Source organism: Nuphar pumila, chromosome 1, assembly GCF_984573655.1.
Source record: "Nuphar pumila chromosome 1, dmNupPumi1.hap1.1, whole genome shotgun sequence".
Lineage (NCBI taxonomy): Eukaryota > Viridiplantae > Streptophyta > Magnoliopsida > Nymphaeales > Nymphaeaceae > Nuphar > Nuphar pumila.
The window spans coordinates 27,721,013-27,741,081 of record NC_143249.1 but is presented as its reverse complement, the minus strand read 5'-3'; the positions used below and the strand labels follow the sequence as shown (position 1 = coordinate 27,741,081).

Sequence of the window (20,069 nt, the reverse complement as noted above, 5' to 3'; positions counted from 1 at the left end):
TATTCTGACTTGCACTCACCGGCATGAAAGACTTGATCGGTTCAAGGTCACTGAAATCAATGGACGGTGGCAGTGGTGAAAACGAGGGTGGTGGGGGTGGAGGAAACATGAGGGAAGAAGAAAGGGCCGATGGAAACGAGAGGACGTGATGCACCTTGTTGGACATCACACCTGGTGGCGGAAAGAACAACAATCCCTTGTTGCAGTTCGCTAAACCTCTTTGTCAGTTGCATACCATTGGCAGCCCTACCACCATCGATCGGGGAGTTACCGACCTTTTGACGGGGTATCTTCTTAGGCGTAAGCTCTTTGATGGGGTATTTTTCTAGATGCCATTCAAAACTCGATCCGTCAATCCATCTCCATAAATTGATGATCCATTATGTTTTGCATCTGATGCACCTTTTGAGCGATCAACAATACATTATCGCTCGGTTGAAAAAACATTGCCCTCAATGACATTGCTTCTTTGGGTGGATCTTTGCTATCAGCTGCGATTTCTTTCATATTATCTTTGCTTTCACTTTTCAACATTTGCACTTAATGAATATGAGAATCAAACATAATCATCCCTCGAATAGAATCGATGCAATGATCTCTTACTCTGATGTAAATCCAGAGGGTTCGATTTATGATAAAACTACATTACCCTACTCCTATGCACATAATTCAAATGAAAACAGAAAATACCCAAAAAATTACAGGAAAAACAAAAAATAACTTAAAATAACAATTTCAATAATCTTATAAATTCTCAACTTCATTCTACACCCTAATCCCTTCCACATAACAAGCATTTATAGAAAAATAAAACCCTAACTTCATGATGGATCTTGGATAAAATCGGAATACAAAAGCAAACTCAAAATAAAAATCCAAATCCTAGGTCTACTTTGAGTCCGATGTAGATCTATTACATAAAAAGATCCAATTCTACATAAGAAATCCAAATAAAAACTCTAAACTAAATTAGATCCAAATAAATCTTTATGGACTTGAATCTTGGGCTCCGCTCCTACATCAACAAGTCAAACTTATGCCCTAGTCAATCTAGGAATCCCCATAAACTTACCTTTACCTAGTGCAGTTGGCATCAAATGGTCACATTTAGACTCTAACTATACGCCTGTATTTGACTGCAGTCCGAGTATATTCAACAAGTCTAGATTCGTTAAGCTGTCGTCTAACACCATTTGGTCGCAGTTTAAGGCTGCACCCTACCTGTGTGTTCCCAAAACCAAAAGTGTTCCTCAGTTGGGATCCCATCTCCTAATCACCAACCTGAAACCCTGGAATTCTTGAGCCCTAGCTCTAGCATCCGATCATCCTGGCATCCAACTTCAAACCTTGGAATATTATTCCACAAACCCAGCCATTATTTACGATATGGAGGCATAAGGCAAGTGGGTGCAATCAGGCCACTTAGGACTAGCTTCCAATCATCCTAAAAATTCAAAATGCTTGGAAAACACCAAAAAAGTACGGGAAATATGGGAAACATACATTTCTCATACTAGGGAAAATGCTTTTCCCCTGCGCTTCCCCCACGTTTCCCATATGTTTCCCTTGCGTGGAATACATGTTTTTCATTTTTTTAATTTATTATATTATTATTTTTAAACATTTTCCCATGTGTTTTCCAATTGTTTCCCGTTTCGATTCCCAGTTTGTTTCCGTTTCCCTTTCTTGCAACCTTGGTTAGGAGACAAGATCAGGCCAGTGGCACCCCCGGACGGTAATGCCAAGGTCTATTAGATATGATTCAGTGAATTCCTAGCAAATATAACACGATGAACACATCTCTGAGGTTTGATTTGCTAAACATGACTTACAACATTGAAAATCAGCACTGAATCTTCTAGTATAAATGTAGATGGAAATTCACTCTAAGAAACATAGTTTCTCTGTGTTATCTGAGTTTGGTCTGTAAGATCAGATTAGAAATAAAAAGACTAAAATGTGAATTAATTCAGAAATCAAAACCATCCCTATTTAGGAGGAGAAACTGATAAAATTGTCAAAATAAGAGGCAATCCATGACTGTCATTTGCTCTTTTTTCTCTACCAACAAAAATTAGTATTTTCCAATCCTTCTTCTTGAAGGGTTCCAACTGAAATGAGAAACTTCTGACCAGTAAATAAGGATGATAAATCTTACTATGTACCAATTTTCATCCGGCCTTATTTGCTATATATATATCCATTAATTCTTCCTCTCGTGCTATACGAACAAAGAGTTGCTTCCAAACAATATAGAGCATAAAAAAGAAGTGGGTACCCTAAATTCTTTAAAGAATTGAAGGCGCTGCTAATTAAGTGACATGGATTCCTTAAATTATTTTCAAATCCATTTTCTCTCATTTTCGTCAAATCAACTCAATTACCATCTTCCAAACAGCCTTAAATCCTGTGGCCTTTTTCCCAGCCACAAAGAGAATTTTTTATTTGATCAGATTTCAATTTCACTGAATTTGCTGAATCCAAACACAACCTTAAGTAGGATTTATGAAAGTTCATGGAAGATGGTATGAGGAGGGCTGCATGGACTGAACCTGGCATCCACGGCGTTCGGTTCCCGACTATCAGACTTTACTTTCTACCATAGCCATCTTACTAAATCGTTACTCAGATGATGCTTCTATTCTTTAAGAAGAGGTTAAGCTTTAAGCAAGTATAGACTTTGACTTAACACTACTTATACTACCTTGGAGTAACAGGTTCAAATGAGCTCAGAAAAATGGCATAGTTTTGGTAAAATATGGAGTAGGATTTTGAAAGGAGATTATGCACACAGATTACGGCATAAGCACACCTCTAACTAGGTTTGAATTTATTGGAATCATTCTGGCCGTAAAACCTTATTGATTTAAAGTTTTATGTAAATGGCATGATTGCTTTCTTAACAGTAGGGGTGGGCAACGGGCCTGGGGCCGATGGGCCAAGCGAACCCCACCCACCATGGGCCGGGTTTGGGGCAAAATTTTAAGCCCGGGCCAGTTAGGTACAGGGCCGAAATCTGGTCTGTTATATATGTGGGCCGGACCTGGGCCAGCACATGGGCCACAGGGCCGGCTCGATGAGCCTGAATTATTTATTAATTTTTAATAATATAAAAATTTAAAAAAATAATTATTGTAGAGTAACTTGGTAACTATTACTATTTTAGTTGCATTAATTTTATGAAAACTAGATAGATAATTAGTTGAGTACATGAGAAGTTGGGAACTTGTTAATTATTACTATTTACAAATGGATTTGGGTTGCGGTCAGGCTGGATATGGTCTGCTTCACATTGACCAGTTGTGGCTGGTCATGGCATGTCCAAGTTAAACAAGCTGAGTTCAAGCTTGTTTGTTTATAAGAAAAATATATTCTTTAACATAAAGAATAATAAAATTTAGATTTAAACCAAAAGAGTGGAGCTCAAACTGGCTCATTTGTGAGATAAGCACATTGCTTCAAAGTTGTAAGAAATAGGATTTGAATTCTAGACTTATGCGTTGTATGCCAATACATTAACCGTCTATATTCTATGATATAAACTGTATAATTATTACTAGTTAACGAACTTTTGTGAGCCAATCTAAGCCACAAACTTTATGTTCATGATCAGCTTGTCAAACCTATTACAGAGGTTCGGACAAACTCTTGATGAGCTGAACAGGGCCAAGCCATGAGCAGGCCATCTCATTTCCAATCCTATCAACGAGTACTTCCATTTGGCTTAGGGCTTGTGGCAAAGGATGTGCATCACCGACTCATAATCCTTAGGAGGGTTATTCTCTTTGTTAGCCTTATAATCTGCTGTGTGAGGGCCCTGTAAAGTTGTGGCCACATGGTCCACGATAGGAATATTGCACAACTGGGACACAGGGAGGGACGTTACTCAACTGTTCGTGAATGGCTGGTTCACTGGAGGATGGTGCCGGAATATTTTCCGATCGACATGACTTCTCTCCGGCCGACATAATTATACGTTTCTGAGCAGAACCAATTGACTGATGAGAACCATCATACTTTATCCCACCATTTACCACTCTCGACTTCCATGGGCGGACTTCGTTCGAGGTTTTGGAGATTAGAATCCCTTCCCTGCTCCTCATCCGAACCTGTGTTCACTGCATCTTCTTGTTCCAGCACTGAAAACCGATTATTCGGTGTTTTCTGCAAGGCCTGACCTTGATTAGGTTTCGGCCTTAGAAACAATTTAACCTTGGTCAAATCATCCTCAGGAACCGGCTCAGGCTGGACCGTGGGAGATGTTCGACGAACCAGACATGTGATTGTCGAATGGTTCGTCGAGCCGCAATGTGAGCAGTACTTAAAATCATAGATGATATTGTGGAGAAAAGTCCACTGGTTCAAGATCGCGATCTCAATTTATGCCTTAGGCACGAAATTCAGGGGGACGGATACACAAATGTGCGCAAATACGCATCACTCCATGGATTTAGTAAGATTATCCACCTCTAATAAAGAGCCTTGAAGGAATACTGCTATTGCTTCAAACACATCCCTAGTCCAGCACTTTGTCTACAACCCAGGCAGGCGAATCCAGAGAGGCATACTGTTGGAAGCTTGAAGCTTCATATCCATCAGTGGTGTCCACTGATGCGCCCTCCCTGCACAATCCAGTACATCTCATCCATATTGTTTAACCAAATCAGGAAAAGACCATGATTGAGATATGAAAATTTGATCGGCTATGCAAATTTTCATAAAGCTTTTTGTTGGATTAAATATCCATCGAAAACTAAAAGAAAGATCAAATTTATGTTGTCGTTAAACCATTGAAATCGAATCTGAAATAAAACTTAATGCGAAAGCATTACATGAATCCATTGGTGCTATGATACATCGTTGACATGTATGATCTTCAAGAACATGTATATGTGGTTATTTTCCTTTCTCTAAACTTAACGAGAGAGGGACTGAATTCTCTTTTTGACTTATGGAGAGCCTGAAGAGAGGGTCATTATATAAGGTTTGTGGATTATAACCTTATGTGTTTAGGAGCCTGTCTCTAATTCAGTTCATTACAGAATTATAGGCACGACAGGTTTCTCCACTTAGTGTACCATACCATATGAGATATCACAAGGCCCAACCAGATTAGATCACATAAACCGGGCCTGAACCTAAGACAAACCTTACAATGTATGGTTCAACGTATGTAGACCCACACAGTTTTCTAACAATCTCCCACTTGGGCCACATATACGTAACCTTATAATCACACATTGTAACCTTATAAGCTCAAAATATTGTCTTATCAATTGATATCTCTACCAATCCGGTCCATTAATCATGTCAATATAGAACCAAAGCGGTCTTCATTACAAATAACATAATTGGACTCATCAATGATAATGTATATTGATACAACTAAATGACATGAATCAAGTATGGATGTGGAGCATGGAAATTACATGCAATGTGATCAAACATGCCTATTTTCAACTGATCCTTCCTGAAAACTTTAATGAGATTACAACATAATGAGTACATAATAAAACTGAAACTTTAGCTTTATACCAAAGTGATAAAAGAAATTTTATTATCATAGAATGTCCAAATGCAAACTCTCACTAAACCAGCATATCATAAAATAATAAAACACCCATACGAGCAGTATGGTCGTGAAAGACCTTGAGTGGTAAACCTTTAGTAAGCGGATCCACAATCATGGAGTTTGTGCCAATATGTTCTATCGATATTTGACCATTCTGTACTCTTTCTTTAACAACAAGGAACTTAATGTCAATATGCTTTGACGTCGATGAGGTACTGTTGTTATTGAAATATAACACTGCTGAATTATTGTCACAAAATAACTTTAGCGATCTCTCAACATTATCCAAAATCTGCAGTCCTGTAATAAAATTACTTAGCCATATCTCATAGTTAGATGCCTCATAACAAGCTACAATTTCTGATGCAATATTGGAAGAAGCAATGGGTGTTTGCTTGATACTCTTTTAGAAAATAGCTCTCCCGACCAACAGAAAAATATAGCCTGATGTGGATCTGTGACTGTCGTGGCATCCCGCAAAGTCAGAATCGGAATACCCAATGATCTCTAACTGATCTAACTTCCTATATGTGAGCATGTAAGCTTTTATTCTCTACAAATATCGCATAACCCGTTTGAATGTTTTCCAATTATCCATACCTGGGTTACTAAGATATATGCCTAACATCCCAATAATGTACGCTAAATTTGAATGCGTACATACCTGAGCATACATAAGACTTCCAACAACAGATGCATAAGGAATCTGTTTCATAGCCTTAATTTTAGACTCGTGTTTGGGGCATTGAGCGAGACTAAACTTGTCTTCTTTAGCAATAGGAGTATCCCCTTATATTTGTAATCCTTCATGCTATACCTTTCCATACTCTTTTTAATATAGCTATTTTGTGATAATCAAAGAATACCCCGAGAATAGTCTCAATGTATCTGAATCCCTAATACAAAAGAGGCATCCCTAAGATCTTTCATTTCAAATTTCTTTGTCATAAATCTCTTAGTTTCATACAATATGCCTATATCATTACTGGCAAGCAATATGTCATCCACGTATAAAACCAAAAAAATAAATTTACTCTTACTGAACTTATGGTATATGCATTCATCAACGACATTCATCTCAAAACCAAATGAGAGGATAACTTGATGAAATTTATGATACCATTGACGAGAAGCTTGTTTAAGTTCATAATTGGATTTCTTTAGTTTGTAAACCATCTTCTTGGTATCGCCTGAGGCAAAATATTTTGGTTAGACCATGTATATTGTCTCATTGATGTCCTCATTAAGAAATGCAGTTTTAACATCCATCTGATGCAACTCTAAGTCATAATAAGCCACAAGTGCCATCATAATCTTAAAAGAGTCTTTCGTAAAAATCAGAGAGAAAGTCTCTGTGTAGTCAATGCCTTTCCTTTGAGTAAACCCTTTTGCAAAAGACGAACCTTATATCTTTCTACATTACCGTTTAAATCTCTTTTGGTTTTAAATATCTATTTGCAATAATGGGTTTTATATCTTCAGGTAATGGGACAAGATCTCACACGTCATTGTCCCTCATGGATTCAATCTTCTCATGCATTGCCTCAATCTACTTTTGAGAGTTAAAATTTTGTGTGGCTTGATGGAATTGATTAAATAATCTTTCATTAGGCTAGTATCACCCTCATGTTCTTGTAGAAAGACAATATAATAATCTGAAATTGTTCTTCTTCTCTCTCTAGTGGATTTTCTTAATGGCACTGGTTCTTGAGGTTGTTGAGTTTGAACTCTAAGAGTAAAATCTTGGTTTTGGATAGAGAGATCTAAAACATTACCTTGATCTGAATTTGTGGGAACAATATCAGGAATGAAAATCTGATCATTGTGATCCACAATTGTAGGAAGAGAAAGAGACACTTCTTCAAAAGCAATATCTTTTACTTTATCACTCTCTCTAAACTCAATACCCTCAAAGAAATATACATTTTTTATTTCAAAAAAGGACTTATTCGCATGGTTATAAAACTTATAGTCTCTAGACCTTTCAGAATACCCAACAAAATAGCAACTAACCGTTCTGAAATTCAGTTTCTTTTCATATGGCCTATAGGGCCTAGCCTCAACTGAACATCTCCAAATATAAAAATATTTCATACTAAGATTTTGGCATGTCCTCAATTCATATGGGGTCTTAGTTACTAGTTTAGAGGGTACTATTTTCAAAACATAAGTTGCAGTCTTTAATGCTTCTCTCCAGAGAGTCCCTGGTAAGGTAGAATGAGAAATCATACTCTTTACCATATCCTTAAGAGTCATGTTTCGTCTTTCAGCAACACCATTCATGCTAGGGGTGCCTAACATGGTATACCGAGGGACAATTCCCCATTCCTTTAAGAATTTAGCAAAAAGCCCTAGGCATTGTTCACCTGATCCATCATATCTGCCATAGTACTCATCACTACGGTCAGATCTAATAACCTTAATTCTTTTGCTAAGTTGGTTTTCAACTTCAACCTTAAATAAATTAAACACATCTAGAGATTGAGACTTTTCATGAATTAAATATAGGTACCCATAACGAGAATAGTCATCTATGAACATAATAAAATATTATTGATCATTCTAAGAAGTTGTAGGGAAGGGTCAACAAATATCTGTATGGATTAGTTCTAAGACGTTTGTTCTCCTTTCGACACCTAATTTCCATATGTTTGTTCATTTCTATTTTATACACTCAACATAAACCTAAAAGTCAGTGAAATCAAAAGAATTAAGAATCTCAGTTGACACAAGCCTTTCAATTCTTTGTTTAGAAATATGATGTTAGCGCTTATGCCATAACAACGCAAAATTCTTATTTATCAATTTTTGTTTTGTACCATGAGAACTTAATTGCAAGGTTTTATTAAATGAGACAATAATATCAAGCAAATAAAGGGTATCAACTGTAGATAAAGAACCGATCCCAATAAAATTTAAATCAAGAAACAATTTAAATTTAATATTTTCAAATAAACAAGAATAACCGTAGTTGTCCAAGATGAAAATAAAAATCAAATTCTACCTAAAAGATGATACAATAAATGTTTCTTTCAAATTCAAATAATTTTCAATCTTTAATAGCAACCTAAATGTTCCTATTGCCTCAACTTCAACTGTTTTGCCATCGCCCATATAGATGAATCTTTCAGAATCAATTGGCAGTCGACAATTTAGGCAATCCTGCATAGACACACTTATATAAGTGGTAGCACTAGAATCCATCCATCAAGTGTGTTTGGGCACAAAAGTCAAATTAACTTCAGAACAAACCAAAGTAAGGAGCATATATGTCTTCTCACACCAGGCATGATACTTAGTACAGTCTTTCTTCATGTGACTGTTTCTTTTATAAAAGAAACAACTACACTTTCGGTCCTAATGTCTTTTCTGTTTCTTCTGCGATTGAGGGTCAATTGCAGCTTCCTTAGTTATTTTTTTTTTCTTAAACTTGTCCTTAGAGGTTACTGCCAAATGAGCACTCTTTGTCTTCTCTTGCTTTATCCTATCTTCTTCTTGCACATAATATGAAATGAGCTTATTAATGGTCTATTTTTCTTTCTAGCAGTTATAACTGACCTTAAACTGACAGTATTGTGTAGGAAGAGATATCAAAACCAAGTGCACGAGTAAGTCCTTAGACAACTCTAACTTTAGTGCCTTGCGTTTTGAAGTAAGATGGGATAATTTCATAATATATTCCCTAATGTTACCTTTCCTCTTATACCGCATTGAGACAAAACTCGAGAGAAGAGTACTTGTTTCAACCTTTTTATTTTTCGCAAAATATTTTTCAATTTCTTCAAGAAAATGTTTGACATTTACCTCTTTAGACATAGTGTCTCTAAAGGATTCAGAAATTGCACGTTTCATGATCATGAGACTCATGCAATTAGGTCGATCCCACTGCTCGAAGTTCTTTTTATCCTCAGTAGAACTCCTATCCGTAAGAGTAAGGGGTTGATCTTCTAGTAGTGCAAGATCCAAATCCATGCATCCGAGAACAATTTTAACATTCTCTTTTCAGTTCTTAAAATTTGAACCGCTCAAAATAGGGATGAAATTAATATTCGCAGAAATCATAGAAGCAAATGTATTAACTGAATAAAGAACAAACAAGCTCACGATTAACATATATTTTTATATGCAATAACATAAAATAACATATTTAAACAATGGTAAACCCCATCATAAGATACCCAGTACAACATTGACACTTAGTCTTTGGACAGAAGTGTCAACTTGTAACTGGTACTCTCAATACAATAATCAAAACATGGACAATCAGTCTTGTCAAACAATGTGCCTTTCTTTGGACCGACTCGTTATTCATATGAAAAACCAAATAATTATCCTATATTTATTATTAAAAGCATATATTTGGGTTCAACCAAATAGTAATCTTTCTTTGGGTCGATCACTATTCGCATGAACCGCAAACATATAACCATCACAATATTCTAAAATAAACTGATCTACGCAATAGAGATTACTTTGGCAATATATTATTTCAATCAATTCAATTTAGAACATCGGGCTCAGAATCAAGAATAATACCAACGTTCAAATATGTTAAGAGATGCATATGAAAGAATTAAAGTAAACACGATAAAGCACATGAGCCAAAAAGTAACTTAAGATCGACCCATGATAGTGATCCATGATGCACACCAAAAGCTTTGAACAATAAAGCCCTTAATAAAAAAATATTATTATTTTTTATTGCAAAAGCATATGCATGGGTCACAACAGGTCTGACCAGGCACAGGTCAGACCCAAACATATAATATCCAAACGATGTTAGCCATCGGGTCGGAATGAACCAGGCATGATCTGTGGGTCAGACCTTTAACTGGGTCGGTTCAATCCCCTCGACCTAATAGGGACAAAACCAGTTCGGTTCTTTATGCAATCCTGACCTGGCACTACCCAGAGGAACGGATCGGCCTTGCGCTGCCCACACGGTCGGAATCGGCCATGAGATGCCCAGATGGCCGGAATCGGCCTTATGCCATCCAGATGGTCGAATTTGGCCTTGCGATGTCCAGATAACCGAAATCGACTGTGCGCTGTCCAAATGGCCAGATTCGGCCTTGCGCTGTCCAAATGGTCGGAATAGGTCGTGCATTGCCCAAATGGCCAGAATCGATTGTGCACCGACCAGATGGCCAGATTCGGTCGTGTGCTGTCCAGATGGCCGAAATCGGTCGTGCGTTGCCCAGATGGCCAGAATCAGCCTTGCATTATTCAGATGGTCGTATTCGGCCTTGCACTGTCTAGATGGATGGAATCAGCTGTGCGCTGCCTAGATGGTCGGAATCGGCCATGCGCTGTCCAGATGGCCAGAATCACAACGGTGAAGGATGAATGTCCCACTTGATGGTCACTGGCCCCAATCCATCTGGAGTAGGATCACCGGTCGATGTGTGGGGCAAACTGAATGCCTCACCTGCCGGTTCCCGAAAACTAATCTGGTCACCCACTGGTGGCTGAGGTAAACCTAAAGTCCCAGTCATTGTCACTGAATGTCATCTGGCGTCTGACATGGGTGAGCAGTCGAGAGATTTCCCGACACTCCCACCCTGGATGCCTGAAAGATGGAAGGGGTGAACGGCCCTTCTTATAACCTTAATCAAAATCGGAAGGGGCCAATCATCGATCCCTTCTATCATCTGAATCCAGAGTGGGAGGGCCAAATCGACCCTCCCTCTGTCAGGGTGCAGCTGAATGGTGCGAGGAGGGCCAATCGACCCTCCCTCTGTCAGGGTGCAGCCGAACGGTGCAAGGAAGGCCAATCGACCCTCCTCTGCCAGCGCCTTGACAGAAAAGACGATGGGGGGAGGGGGGGGGCTCCATGCCTCACCGAATCGGCTAGAGGGCTAGATGGAGTCTAATAACTTGTCGAATGTTGGCCCCATCAGTCTTCTAACGATGTCGTTGATCGCGACAATTTTTTTTATTAGCCCTTAATGTTGGTAGTCGAAAAAAAAAGACTTAATCTGATGAGATTGCGGTTACCTAACAAAGAACATACAATGGCAAAAGAAAACATATTTTAACGATTCAACGAGAACAAGAAAGCTTTGATACCAATTTTTGGATTTAAATATCCATCAAAAAATAAAAGAAAGATTGAATCCATGCTCTCGTTAAACTGTTAAAATCGAATCTGAAATAAAATTTAATGCGTAAGCGTTACCTGAATCCATTGTTGCTTTGGTGGATCATTGATATGTATGATCTTACAAAACCTGTATATGTGACAATTTTCTTTTCTCTAAACCTAATTACAGAGGGTCTGAATTCTCTTTTTAACTTTAAGGAGCCTTAAGAGAGAGCCATTATATAAGGTTTGGGGACTATAACCTAATGTATTTAGGTGTCTATCTCTAATTCAGCTTATTACAGAATGGTAGACAGAGTAGGTCTCTCCATATAGTGTACCATACCATATGAGACATCACAGGACCCAATCGAATTAGATAACATAAACTGAACCTAAGACATCCTTACAATGTGTGTTTCATGTTGACCTACACCATTTTCTAACACTCTTAATTCCTGAAAATACAAACAATATTCAATGTGTTTAATTATAGGAGTTTCTAAAAACACACTCACACCATATAGAAAAGACAGGCTATACGATGGTTTGGTGAAATATCACCTACTTCCATGAAACCCTCTTAATAACTCTCACCTCACTCTATACAAGGTGTTGCATTAAACCCTGTTCAATTTATAGTGTAGAGAGGAATCCCTTCCACTATTTTTTTTGGGATCTCTTTGAATAAAAGAAAGTCTACATAATTCTTTCACGATTACATTGTGCATATTTCGTAATATGGTTTATTTAATATCTTTACCCTTTTATCAATCTCCTTATTGGTTCCCTCGAACAACTTTCCAATGCCCCATGTCTATCCTCATATTTCCATCTTCACCGGATCCTGCACCAGCCTGGTTGCTATTTTCATCAAGATCACAATCACCTTGTGTGTGATCCTGATTTCCATCTTCACCAAATCCTGCACCAGTCTGATTGCTATTTCCATCGGGATCACAATCACCTTTTGTGTGATCCTTATTTTCATTTTCATTAGATCCTGTTGTTTGTGTGTGGTCATGCTCTCCAGAAAGATGAAGGCCAAGTGTATACTCTTTCTTATTTTGAATGATCTCAAAATCACATAATGTGTCTGCCGCATCCTGCGTTATCAGATTCCTCTCAAAAAACCTTGCCAGCAGCATCCATTTGAACAACAACATCTCATCAGACGACTGGCCGTAATCTCCAGACGCAACGAAATCTAACTCATGGAGTCATTTGGTCGACCTAGATTAAAAGTTTTTGGGATATTTGAAAAATGAAAAAAAGCTTCGGGGGATATCTTAAATAGGACCAAAATTTTGATGGCAACTTGAAATCAATATCCTTGAAAAAATAATGATGAACATGTTTACTTAAGGACTTTTATTTGTCAATTAAAAAATGTCATCTGTTCACTGAGAAACTATGTTATTGCAAAATATGTAAACGAGGCAAAGTTGGCCATGTGTGGCAACAATTTTAACTGAAACCGCAGAAGCTTTTTCAGAAATCCGGCTACTCAATAGTCGCCGGCGACGGTCCCAACAACGCTTTAATGGCGGATGAAGGAGTGAAACACCGGCGGTGTCCTCGCCGACAGAAAAAACCCCCAAAACAGAGGTAACAAAGATTTTTTTTTTAATCATTCTGTCGCCCAACGGCGACAGTCGCCGGTGCCGGCAACAGGCGCCGGTGACCAGCAGCAGCGTCACCCCACGGTGACCTGCTTTGTTGGTCGACCCAGAGCACACCCCGCAGCGGAAGCGGGGTGTGGGCCCATAACCCATTGTTGGGTCCGTCTGGGGGTTTTTCGGCGAGGCCTCAATCGGCGTTCCGTAGCGTGGTGATGGCCCTGCATAAAAAGAAAACAGCAAAGCTTACCTGATGCCGCCATTGATGGAGCTACTGTGGTCGCCGGAGTTTTCTGCTCAGCCAGACTACAGCTCTTCACGAGCCCACACTACAAGAAACCTGTGGATTAGCGATGACCTAAATCCGTCGCTAATCTGACGCTAATTCGTCGCTAAACAGTTTAGCGACGGATTAGCGATGGATAACTTTCATCGCAAATTTTTTGACGCTAAGTAGTGACAGAACTTATCTGTCGCTAATTTGCGACGGATTAGCAACGGACATGATCCATCGCGAGTCCTTCGCTATTTTAAATTAGCGATGGATAATATCTGTCGCTAATCCATCGTTAAATTTAAAAAAAATTAAAAAAATTGCTCTTTGCCGGCGCATTCTCCGGCAGGGAGCAATTTTTTTTGCATAAAACCGATGCGTTCCGGCGTCGGGACGCTCTTCCGCAGCGTGCCAATCACGGCGGGTCGGGTTGGGTTATTACTTAGCTCAAAAACATACGTGAAGAGGGTAAGGAAAATGATTTTTATAGCGTTTTCATTAAACCCCCAAAACAAAAGAAAAAGAAGAAGAATGAAATCCCGTTTTTTTTTGTTTTTTTGAGGGAAATGGAGACGGGACAGAGAAGGCGAACCTCAACTTGACGCTGCAGCGACTGTACGTGGTTGATGATCTCCTCCAGCACCAAAGTCGTACCGAAAATCTTCCAGAAAAAAAAAACGAAAACACCCCAATATCAATTGCCCTTTCCACATAATGATAACCAGAAACAAGAGGGAAGAAAAAATGAAAGAGCAGGGTAAAAATTGAAGGAAAAGAGAGAGAGAGAGAGAAGAAAAACCTTGATGCAGCCGGGGACCAGTTCCTGGAGGAGCTTGATGCGGGCGTTGATCTTCTTCCTCCTCGCCTGCGCAAGAAAACCAAAAGGAAGTTTAGTTTGGAGAAGGAGAGAGGGCCGTGGGCCATCGATGGGGGTGCATTATCTTTACCCTTTCAGCGAGGTTGTGGCTGTCGGTGGCCTGGCCGCGCCTCTTCCCGTATGTTTTTGAATTGAGCATCACCCGGAAGGGTGGTTTAAATCAAACGGGGGGAGGAAAAAATGGAGGGAGGGAAATTTTTGCACCTCAGGTGGGACGGTTTAAATCAAAAATTAGCGACGGAATTAGCGAGGGATTTTTTTCGTCGCTAATCCGTCGCTATTTCGCGACGGATTAGCGACGGAAAAAATCCCTCGCTAATTCCGTCGCTAATTAGTATTTTTCGTAGTGTTTTGGCGACAGAAAAATTTTGTCGCTAATTCGTCGCTACTTAGCGACGGATTTAGCGAGGGAAATATTTACGTCGCTACTATTGCAAATATTTCGAATGTTAGCGACAAATAGTTTTCCGTCACTAATCCGTCGCAAATTTGCGACGAAAAAAATCCGTCGCTAATTAGCACTTTCTTGTAGTGCCAGGCTACCAGATGCAGTCGGTGAGTAGACCCTAATTTTTCTTCTGTATTCACTTCACATGGGTCGCTCATGATACCCAGTCTTTATAAAGCATACGGTGGGAACGGTTTGCGTAACCGTTCCCCCTTATCGTATGCATATTTATCGGATGGATCATCCCTGATGTGGGGATGTATCCACATCGTGGATAACCACCACGTCCATCGTGCCAACACTCATCACCTATGTTACAAGGACAGTACACAATACGCCAATTTTGTGAAGCTGTTCACTAATCACATACCGCACATTAGCCGGCCTCCAGTTGGTAAAACCTTTTTAAGTCCACCTGCGATCACCTGGGAGTACACAGCTCCGATATCTTGCGACAAAGAACGCTGCATGTGGATTTCAAACTTGTGACGCCCAATCAACTTGGTGACATTCACAAGTCACTCCTACCGGATGAGGGTAAGTTGAAGTATCCTGTTGTGACAAAGCTCTTCACATGATTAAAGGCCAACAAGGCTTAGTCCGTTCAGACAATAAGCGATATCATTGTATCAGGGTGTGTAAGCATCTGCCCCACAGGGACAAGTGGGAGATGTTGGCATATTACAGAGCCCATGTGGACATGCACGGGCACCAGGCTGGCCAGGCTTTAGTGAATTAAGAGGTTTGTTAGTTTTTTCAACTTTCAAACATTCTTTACTGCAGATGATGTGAATATTTTGAGAGAGGCCCTAAAAGTCAATCATACAGTGTCGCTAGCATATAAAACAGGGTTTTTTTCCGAATAATAACGGGAAAACCACCAGAAATGGGTGTAAACCCGGGCGAACCCCTTTGAGCCACCGGCTTCAGCTTTCGTAAGGTGAATAACGCCTGCCGGAATCGAACCCCCCGAGTGCCGGTCTAACAGTCGAGGCCATTTTAACTATGCTACCCCCTCAGGTCTAGTACATAAACATGGTTAAAACGTGAAATTTTGAATAAAAAGCTGCCATGACAGGTTGGGGTTTACTTTTCAAATTCAAAAGCTCAAGCAAAGACTTTTTCAGAAAATGGCATGAAATCCTACATTGGAATAAGGGCAGGCACGTTTGAAAGCGAGAAAGATGTAAGAAAAGTGATGCAAAATGAAAAATCTGTATAAATTTTCCGACCCTTCCAAATGAGAGAGACTTTTGGCTGAGATAGTTTTTTTAAAAAGTACACTTTTTGATAGAAAACATTCCTCCATAAGAGAAGTAGAGGAATATTTTCTACCAAGAAATTTTTTTATTTTTACACTCCCCACCACCCATCTCACCACTACCACCACCACCCACCATCTCACACCACTACCATCTATCTCACCACCAGTACCCACCACCCTCCTCCTCCTCTCTCTCATTTTTTCGAATTTTTTCACTCTGTTTTTCTCATGCTACATAAACAAGCAAAAACTTTCTTTTCAAAAACTTCTCATGGGTAAAACTTTCTTTTCTTAAGAGAGTTTTTCTCTCTTCCAAACGTGCCCTAAGAGAAATAAGTTTGCCTTTGATCGTTCAATGCAATAATCTTCAAATGGAACTAGGCCTGATAAATGAGCTGAACAAACTGAGCAGGAGCTGTTCAAGCTTGGGTCATGCGTGAGTGAACATGAGCTCATGCTCATGATGAGCCCAAGCTAAACGAGCCAAGCTCAAGCTGGTTCACTTACACCAAAAAAAAAAGAAAAATTGTTTCAAAGTTTCAAGTAATAGACTTTGAACTGAGCTCGACTTGGCTCATTTACAGAAAAATACATTGTGTCAAAGCTGGAATCAGTAATATTTAAACTTTGAACCTACTGCTTGCAAGACAAACACTTCATCTGCTCATTTTGTAACCGCACCATGTAATACCAAAATATATCTAAATTGTTTTTATTACTCAACAATCTTCAAATTGAATCTAGCCGAAAACCTGTTTTTCGTGTTCAGCTCACTGAGTCTATTTCACAAGTTCAAATGGAGCTCTTTATGGACCTAGCACAAGTCTCATCTCATTTCCCAGGCCCGGAGGCGGAGACAGAAATCCAAATTACGGTAGGCATAAATGTGTGCATAGGCACATGTGTGTTCCTATATATATATATATATATATATATATATATATATATATATATATATATAGATAGATAGATAGATAGAGAGAGAGAGAGAGAGTTTGGTTGGTTGGTGGGTGGGTGGGTTGGGGAAGGCACAGCATTCGGTTTAGTGTGGGTACTTGCCCACCCTGGCCCATATGAGGCTCGGCCTCAACGGGGCAACATGTGTCCAAGGAAGATCATGTTTATGTGCATGTTTACATGCTTTCAACTCATAAGGAAAACCCTTATAATCAATGAGAGTAACATGGATTCTCAAGGTTATCAAGTTCATGTACATGTAGATGGATCTCATTCATAATTTATGGATCTCCATGTCAGGCCTGAGGCAGTGGAGCAGAGCATATTTTCAGATCCACTACTTTGTACCATACATTGATTGATCACAACTGGAAGTGTCACATCTTTAAGAGACATTCAGATCTGCAAACACATTATCTCACTGTCTTAGGGTTGTCTTTTACAAGCCCTCCTTCATTGTAGGCTCCATAAGGAAAGGTTTTAATGCAGTCTAGACTCTAGAGGTTGTGGCATTCAAGACAAATTTACTTTATAAGCTTTCAAGTTGGGGTATATGCCCTGATTTTTATTTCAGTTCAGAACTAATATCACACAAATTAGAACAAAAAAATCATACTCTCAAGATTCCCCTCCTAAAGCATCCATGTACTTGAAACTTTTTCAGCAGGAAAATAAAAAGGAAAAATACATGCTCCTTACTCTGAACACCAAGTAGACACATTTTCAACATTTGATATTGTTTTCCTTAGGAAAACTCTCCCTTAGTTCTAAATAAAACTCGCATCAGATCTGTGCTGTAAATCTCCAAGATAGAAGGCTTATGCTTGAGATTCTTTAGCACAGGTGGGGAATTAGGAGAATAGGAGTGTCATAAGTAGCATTTAAAACTCTCAACTCTTTGATGCAACTGCCCCTACAATCCTGCTGCTACTACATTGTGCCAGAAAACGTGCACCCTGTGTCTTGGTTAAATCCAAAAGCAGTGGATCCATCTGTGCCACATTCATCAGCTGTGACCTTGGAGTCTCCTGAATGCAACCACTTGAAATCTGGTTCTAATAATAAATTACATACTCCACCCCCAAATTAAGGAAAAAAAGGGAAGGATTTATGGCCTTCCCATTTGCTGTTTTGACCTTCAGGAGTCACATGTTACACCATATGCTTCCTAGGTCACCTTAAAATGATATAAATGTTCAAAATTCAAATTGGCGTTAAAGTATTATACAAGTTTTACCTCAACAAGCTCTTTTTCCCCTTCAAACCACCACCTAAAAATGATGAGAAACTCAAAATCATTTCATCTTGAAGCTTTTTCTCTTTTCCTCAGGTTTAACAGGAAAAGGTCTGATCACACTGCAGACTGTCTCTGTTATATAAACTGAATTACACAAATATCCTTATGCTTAGAAGTTAAGGACAAGATCGGCTCCATTACTCAAAAGGAACACCAGGGCAACCCATTAATTGAATTTCTATTTTTAGTACACCAAATAAACAACTGAGAGATATCTTGACTCAGATAGTAATTGTACAGTAACTTCAAAAAGAAGAAAAAGGAAAGAGATAACAAATGGTCAACAAACAGCAAAGTACAAAAAACAAAAAAACTGATCACTAGCAGAGTTGTATACGTCTAATATTCCAATCAACCAAAAATAAATCAACACTACCCACAACCCAAACTTTTCTTTGTAGATTTCAACTGTGGAAATTATTTCACTCACAACTCATCTATTGAGGGCAAGAAAAAAAACGGATGAGAGAGAAAGTTGGGGAGAGAAAGAATAAGTTACTTACAGAATTCATTTAAAAAAAAAGAAGGAAAACTTTTCTCATTGGTTCTTCCATGCATAGATGAAGAGAGAAAAGCCTGCCTCTGGGTCATCCTGGCTCAACTTGTTAAGAATGCAGGCAGAGGAAGTTGAAGAAGAAGATGTTGCCACACATGAATTGGCATTCTTCTCTCTTGTTCTGAACATGAACACAGCATGTCCAGATGAAGGGTTGAAGAACCAGTCATGCACGTCCCATAGCATGTCAACATGTATACCATCAACAACTATGGTCTGGTTCCCCCTGAATTTCCACAGCAATCGCTTGACGAGGACCACCATCTTCTTGTCGATCCGAACCGACAATCTCGGCTCGCGGAACTCGCCGCTCTGGTCCCGGCACTCGATCACGATGTCGTGAGCCCGACCGCACCCAGTGAACTGAGCCTTGGTCGCATACAGACTCTTGCCGGACACATGCTCCTTGCGGGACACCAAAACGGGTTCCGGCAGCGGCCCGACCGAATTGGTCCGGGTCCGTGCTTCCTCCGGCATGTCGCCGAGGAGGAGCACGAGCTGACAGCCGGAGACGACGGCGACGAAGAAGCCCTTGGTGGGTTCGGGTCCGGGTCCGTACTTGGCCGAGAAGAGATCCCAGTGGACCTCAATTGCAGAGGACCCGACCTCAAAGGCTTTGGACCCTTTCTTCTTCCAAAAGAACCAGGATCTCATATCAATCTTACACGCACACTGCCGAGATGAGGGATCATCATCGAAATTGACGCTTAGACCGTGACCCATCAGATTCTTGCACCAGCTGACCGTCAACAAGCGCGATTGGCCACATATCTCTGTCAGATAGAAGCAGGTCACCATGTTTTGAGTGGAAGATGAGGAGGAGGAGGAGGTGTGAGGGGAGCATGAGACCTCTGATATGTTGAGAGCATTCTCACTGAAACAGGTGGCAAAATCTCGCATTTTCTATGTGAGAAGGAAGGGTGGGGAGAGAAGAGTCCAGAGATCGGGTTGTGGGTGTGTCTGTCTTTTGGGTATCCCACCAAGATTCCAGAGGCACTCACATAAAAATTAAGAGAGAGAGAGAGAGAGAGAGACCTTGATATACACTTCCCTTTTCTCAATAAGATACCTGAGGGTGAGGAAGCTTATTTCCCTCTATTTCCTAGTTGGTGTGTTGGATCTG

General features: G+C 39.7%; 1 protein-coding gene across 1 annotated transcript; it reads right to left on the bottom strand.

The window, feature by feature from the left end:
- Window positions 1–18,928: 18,928 nt before the first annotated feature.
- On the bottom strand, window positions 18,929–19,846 carry LOC149848491 (uncharacterized). Its single transcript, XM_090004442.1, has one exon. The coding sequence runs from the start codon at window positions 19,844–19,846 to the stop codon at window positions 18,929–18,931; it is 918 nt and encodes a 305-aa protein (XP_089860568.1).
- Window positions 19,847–20,069: the final 223 nt, after the last annotated feature.

What these genes read in the sequence shown, in the direction of transcription:
- LOC149848491 (XM_090004442.1), bottom strand. Translation starts at nt 19,846, where the DNA reads ATGCGAGATTTTGCCACCTGTTTCAGTGAGAATGCTCTCAACATATCA.